At 62.9% G+C, this 1,735-nt stretch overlaps 1 protein-coding gene across 1 annotated transcript; it reads right to left on the bottom strand.

Moving 5' to 3' along the window:
• Positions 1 to 219: 219 nt before the first annotated feature.
• LOC104500617 (C-C motif chemokine 3-like) lies at positions 220 to 833 on the bottom strand. The gene is made up of 3 exons (XM_010144285.1): positions 761 to 833; positions 498 to 612; positions 220 to 325 (listed from the first exon to the last, which is right to left on the bottom strand). The coding sequence occupies exons 1-3, from the start codon at positions 831 to 833 to the stop codon at positions 220 to 222; spliced, it is 294 nt and encodes a 97-aa protein (XP_010142587.1).
• Positions 834 to 1,735: the final 902 nt, after the last annotated feature.

The following is a 1,735-nucleotide window of genomic DNA, read 5'->3' as shown; positions in this document are numbered from 1 at the left end:
CTGGCACCCCAGAGCCCCGCGGGGTCGGCACACCCCGTCCTGGTGGGATGCCAGGGGTGGCAAAGGCCCTTTGCCTTCCAAGAGGTGGTGAGACTTGTCGCAGCGTGATGCGCTGGATGTCCCTGATGAGCTGCCCCGCAGCTACCTCTGAGAAGGGGTCTCCTTCCCGGTGTCCTGCCCCCATGGAGGAGACTCCCTGCTCTGCCTCCAGCCGCCCCTCTAGCTGGGGATGGAGAAGGAGCTGACTTGAAAGGTCTTCTGGTACCTCTTCACCCAGGGCCTGCTTGCTTGGGCGCAGATCTCCTTCCCGCCCCTCACCCTGAAGCTGGGGCAGAGCGAAGACAGGGTTAGTGGGGAAGATGGAGACCCCAGTGCTGAGTTTTTGAGGGGCTCTGAGGCACAGAGGATCAGGACTGGACCCACCAAAGCAAAGCATGGGGTCGGGCAGGGTCTAGAGGGGCTTTACCAAACCGAAGGGTTGGGTGTAGGGTACTCACATCACAGCATTGTGCGGGCACTCGGGGCTGGTGGGATAGCAGGCGACGATGTTGTCTCTCTTGATCCTTCTCATCTGGAAGTTGAAGCAGCACTTGTCCGGCATGGCCGGGGCTCCTGGGGGGACAGCACAAGCTCAGCTTAGCCTGGAGACCTCACCTACCACCTTCCACCCCCACCCCATGCATGAAGCAAACCCATCCCCATGGCCCAGGGGCTGTCCCCGTCCCCCAGCCTGTGGGACAGGGCGGGCGGCAGAGCTCACTCTGAGCCAGGCTCTGGCAGCAGAGCGTGGTGAGGAGGAGGAGGGCGCAGACCACCCCGTCCGTCTTCGCCATGCTGGGCTGCTCAAGGGCTGCTCGAAGGCTGCTCGAGGGCTGCTCCGTGCTGCAGGGACAGAGCTGCTGTCTGCTGGGGCTCTTTTATGGGCGAGCAGCGGGGGCTGGCGGCCCAGTTGCGTGGATGGGGGGAGGACCTGGTCCCCCGCCACGTCCCAAAGCACAGAGGGTGAGCAATACTCCTCCGCTCCCAGCACAGCCGTGGGAAGGAATGAACCTGCTCCCAGGCCGTGCTGTTGGCCCCCTATGGGCTTGGGATTTTTCCTGAGCTCCTGTCTCTGGCGTTAGGGTTGGTGGCTGGGTTACTCCCAAAGTTTGGCTCCACATCCCCCGAGCAGGCTGTGTGCCCCATGGCAGGGCAGGTGAGAAGGTCTGGGGACCTCCCTTGGAGATCTCCCTGCAGAGCTCCCAGCAGCTGCACACACTCCCCATGGTCCATGTTCTCCCTCTGCACTACTAAGTATTGCTCCCAGGGACAGATGGCCTGATAACACCCCTGTCCTAAAAAAAGCCCTACAGAGACAGCTTCCTGCTGCCCCAGGCATGTACACAGCTCGCTGCTGGTTTTGGGGGTGTTTGGGGCCCCTCAGGGCTGGGAGATGGCTGGCAGGTGGCTCTGCTTCCCCCCCCGCAGCGTGAAGCAGCAGCTCGTGTTCTTGGCCATGCTGAGCGGGGAAAGACAAGAGGCCGGTTTGGGCTTCCCGGTGGATTTTTCCAGGGTACAGCTGTCCAAAAAGCTCCCTCTCCCCCCCAGCCCCAGCAGATCCCAGGGCGCATCCCAGCTGCCAGCAGCTGGTGGGTGGTGGGAAGCAGGGGGAGATGCAGACGTGCATCCCCACCAGTCCAGCTGTGTGGGCAGCCCCATCCCTCTGTGCAGGACTGGGGACACTGGTGACACCCTG

Source organism: Buceros rhinoceros, unplaced genomic scaffold (assembly GCF_000710305.1).
Source record: "Buceros rhinoceros silvestris isolate BGI_N320 unplaced genomic scaffold, ASM71030v1 scaffold38189, whole genome shotgun sequence".
NCBI classification, from domain to species: domain Eukaryota; kingdom Metazoa; phylum Chordata; class Aves; order Bucerotiformes; family Bucerotidae; genus Buceros; species Buceros rhinoceros.
This window is presented reverse-complemented; position numbering and strand designations above follow the sequence as displayed.